Source organism: Myotis brandtii, unplaced genomic scaffold (genome assembly GCF_000412655.1).
Source record: "Myotis brandtii unplaced genomic scaffold, ASM41265v1 scaffold363, whole genome shotgun sequence".
NCBI classification, from domain to species: Eukaryota; Metazoa; Chordata; class Mammalia; order Chiroptera; family Vespertilionidae; genus Myotis; species Myotis brandtii.
Window position 1 is genome coordinate 4,849,885 of NW_005363938.1, and position 4,515 is coordinate 4,854,399.

At 44.8% G+C, this 4,515-nt stretch overlaps 1 protein-coding gene across 1 annotated transcript in view; it reads left to right on the forward strand.

Annotated features, from left to right (window-relative positions):
- The window catches only part of TPST1 (tyrosylprotein sulfotransferase 1), a 51,540-nt gene that overhangs the window by 28,438 nt on the left and 18,587 nt on the right, over positions 1 to 4,515 (forward strand). Inside the window, exon 2 of the mRNA XM_005872034.2 lies at positions 674 to 872. Coding sequence (XP_005872096.1) covers positions 674 to 872 — 199 coding nt within the window. The remainder of the gene's footprint in view (positions 1 to 673; positions 873 to 4,515) is intronic.

Below are 4,515 nucleotides of genomic sequence, written 5' to 3' on the forward strand. Positions count from 1 at the left end.
CCCCAGTGTCTTATGTCCATTGGTTATGCTTATATGCATGCATACAAGTCCTTTGGTTGATCTCTTACTCCCCCACCCTCCCCGGCCTTCCTGCTGTAGTTTGACAATCTGTTCGAGGCAACTCTGCCTCTGTATCTATTATTGTTCAATATTATGTATTCTTAGTGGATCATGGTTCTTTCCACTGTTTTATTATGAAAATTTTCAAATGTACAAAGAATGGAAAGAATTATACCCACTATCTTACACAATTAAGATTTTACATTTATACAATTAAGATTTTGCTATATTTGCTTTATCACATGTCTGTCCATCTAGTCATTCATCAGTCCTGTCTTTTTTCTTTTTGGTGCATTTCGAGTAAGTCGACTAGCTGTTTTTCTAAGCAATTGTATTTTTTTCTGAACATTGTAATTAAAATGTCAGCACATTTTGTGCAAATGGTATCAGCTCATCCTTTTTCCTATTTCTAGAAATCTGAGGTTGCCAATAATTACTGTCAAATTTAGCATATTAAACGATTTCTGGTAAATACTGTTAAGCCTGGTCAGTGCCCGCATTATAATGAAGACACTTAACATTTTTAAAGTTACCAAAAATAATTTTCAGTGGTCTTTGGATACTGTTTTTTTGTATTTTAAGTAAATATTTATTCATATTCTATTGTTTCCAGAGTGGAGAGATCAACAGACCAAGTCATCAAGCCAGTCAATGTAGCAGCTCTATCAAAATGGGTTGGGAAAATACCTCCAGACGTTTTACAAGACATGGCAGTGATTGCACCCATGCTTGCCAAACTTGGATATGACCCATATGCCAATCCACCCAACTACGGAAAACCTGATCCCAAAATCCTTGAAAACACTAGAAGGGTAAGTGAGATTTTTAAAGTGAATTGAGAAAACTGGATATGGTATTTGAATCCTGAAAAGTTTTTATTTTTTTTCTTGCTTTTTGTGATTAGAAAATTATTTTAAAGTAGAAAAATTCTGTTTGTAGAATGCTTTATTACCATATGTCTTCCACTGCATTTTAAGGAAAACTGTGGCTCTTCCCAGGAACTATGGGGACAATTTTTAAATATATTTTGCACAATTTCTAGGATGGTGCTTACTGTTGGGGAGATTTATACTTATAGCTGATTTACCACAAATTTGCATAAATACCAAAATTACTAGCAACCTCACTTAATTCTAGTTTCTTTTTTCTTTGAATCTAATGACTACTTTACTTTTAAACCTTTGTGTAGATGAGGCATGATTTCTTCATACTTGAAAACTAAACATAGGCTACATTAGAAGAATTATTAATCATGCAATAAATTACCCTCTGATTGAGAAAAAGTTGCTGTTAAAGTATAATTATAAATTTTCCTATTAAAAAATTATGCTCACAACTTTATGAAATATTGTTTCAGAAAAGCTGAAAACTCAAGAGGTAATCTGAATATATACCTTATCAGTTGAATCTACTTCAAATCAGACCTTAATGTATTCTTTTTTAAAATTGTGGTAAAATATTCATAATGAAAGGATTCTCAGACCAAATTCCATCTTGTGTGTACAGGCTTCCCCACACCACCAAGCAATTCTCTGACGCCAGCAGGGTATCCAAGAATGCAACTAAATTCTGGCACCATTTACCCAGAGACAGATCAGATTCCACAGGGAAAGGGCTCATTCCCACAAGACCACCCTCCACTTCAGACACCAGTTGCAGCCCAGGTTGTACCGAACAGCTACAAATCAGAGGTTCCCATGACCCTCCTCCTTGGGTTTAATTAATTTGGTAGAATGGCTCACAAAACTCAAGAAAACCCGTTTACTCACTTAAATTATGGATTTATTACTGAGGACATTAAAGGATAGGAATCAATAGTGAGACAAAGAGGTATGTAGTGGGGGGTCCCGAATAAAAGAGCTTCTAACCTTATGGGGCTGATACCCAGCACATGGTAGCATTCTGGTTCCTGTAGGTGGAAGCTCTCCAAAAAGGGTCTAAGAGCTGTCCTTTCAGGTTTTTACGAAGGCGTCATTACATAGTCATGATTGACTAAGTCTTTGACCACTGTCCATTGATTCAGCCTCAAGCCCTTCTCCCCTCCCTGAAAATTGGGGTGGGACTGAATGTTCTAAACCTCAAACCACATGGTTGGTTTCCAGTGACAACCAGCCCCTACCCTGGGGTTGTTTCCAGAAGTCACCTCATTAACATAACAAGAGACACCATGGTTGCTCTCTCATCACTTAGGACATTCCAAGGAGTTGGAGAGCTGTGAGCCAGGAACTGTGGATGAAGACCAAATATATCTGAGAAATATATTTTGGTCATCTGAATATGTATATCTTATAAACCAAAATGTTGCACATAACATTAACTTTACCATTTAACATTATAAGTGTACTAGAGGCCTGGTGCACGGGTAGGGTCCTTAGGCCTGGCCGGCAATTAGGGCCAATCTGTGGGGCGACCAGCGGGGTGATCAGGGGAGCCCCTGGTGGCACCCGTCTTGGCTGGCCTGGCGCTGCCCACTCGCTGGTCCTGCCTCTGGCTGCCAGCATGGTCGCCTCCCTCTGTGGGGTGACCGGCAGGGTGAAAGGGGGGCCCTGCTGGCACCTGCCTTGGCTGATCTTGGGCCTGCAGGCTGGGGGAAGCTTCTGCATTGAGCGTCTGCCCCTTGGTGGTCAGTGCATGTCATAGCAACCGGTCGTTCCACCAGTCATTCTGCTGATCAGTCGATTTGCATATTAGGCTTTTATTATATAGGACTAAAGGCCCGGTGCACGAAATTCGTGCACAGGGGCCAGGGTCCCCTCAGCCCAGCCTGCACCTTCTCCAATCCGGGACCCCTCAGGGGATGTCCAACTGCCGGTTTAGGCCCGATCGGCAGTTGGACATCCCTCTCACAATCCTGGACCGCTGGATCCTAATCACTCACCTGCCTGCCTGCCTGGTCGCCCCTAACTGCCCCCCCTCTGCTGGCCTGATCGCCCCTCACTGCCTCTGCGTGCTGGCCTGATGGCCCCTAACTGCCCCCCGCTTCCGGCCAGGTCACCCCTAACTGCCCCCTCCCTGCCAGCCTGGTTGCCCCCAACTTCCCCCCTGCCAGCCTGATTGGGGTTGGGGGGGGCTGATTGGGGTGCAGCCTGCTGTTCAGTTGTTTGATCATCCCTCACTAACACCCCTGCCGGCCTGGTCATAGGCAGCCATCTTGTGAGGGCGTGATAGTCAATTTGCATATTATCTCCTTATTATATAGGATAGTTCAGTGGCATTAATACACTAGTCCTACTAGGAACTCTGGGTGGCTTTGCAGCCTGGCAGTTGTGTCTTACAGGGTTCAAATGAGTTTTTCTTTCTTTTTTCTTGGACACCAGGGTCCCAAACCTTCTGGATAGGCCTTAAATCTGGGGCTGGGGCTGGGGATGGAAGCATGTGAGCTTGAGAGAAGGCGGTTTTCTTTCTGCTTTCTACAAAATCAGTTAATGAAAACCTCCAGTGTGGGAGGGCGGAAAGGTTGGAATCCACTAGAAATGGCCCTGGAGAGAGACCAACCGCCGGATTTGGGCCTGAGGATAGGAATGACTGCCCCTGACAGAACCACATTCAAATCCCCTCTGGACAACAAGGCTCAGAATTGATGCCCCATTGACCTCTCCTGGCTTCTCAGAGATGGAGCCAGCTGGGCCTTGGGCCCTTTTCCCATTCCCCTGGGAGACCTCCCAACCTCTTCTAACCACTCACCCCCCACGTTGAGGCATTACTTTTGTGGGAAGTTTGCACTACGCCCCAAGCCCCAGTGCAAAAAGATTTTGGGGAGCCTGGCAATTGAATGGAAGCTGCAGTTGGGAAGCCAGAATTGGTTGGGATCTCAAAGATGTTCACCCAACCCCGTTCATTTGCCACCTAGATATAGTGAGCTCAGTAAAGCCCAGGGGTTTGCCTAAGGTCACCCAGCAAGCCGCTGGTGGGGCACGGATCACGGCAGCCCCCGAGGTGGGGGAGGCATCAGGGGCTTTTTTTCTTGATGCTCTGGGAACTCCCAGCCCTGAAAAGACTGTTGGACCAGGTAGGCCTCTGCCCCGGTGACTGACAAGCTGGTGTCATGGGCGCCACTGAAAATCAGGCCTGATCCAGGGAGCTGTCCGCAGCCACGCTCCAACCTCCAGGAAATGGGACCTGAGAGGCTTCCCAGGGCATGGTGGCGACTCTGAAAAGCATCCATTTGCATTGTTGTGCAATATCCTCACTATCCATCTCCAGAATTTTTTTCATCTTTCCAAACTGAAACTACATACTCATTACCTATTCTCCCTCCCTCCATCCCCTGGCAATCACAGTTCTACTTTCAGTCTCAGATGTATTTGAAACTATAATTTAAACGAGAAAACCATGTTAGCATAAGTTCACTGATAAATTATTTGATTTCAAGATTAAACTTTCTTGCCTTTTTCTGGCATTCTTTTGTTTATGTCAATGCTCTCCCCTCCCCACAACCTATAATTTATTCTCTCT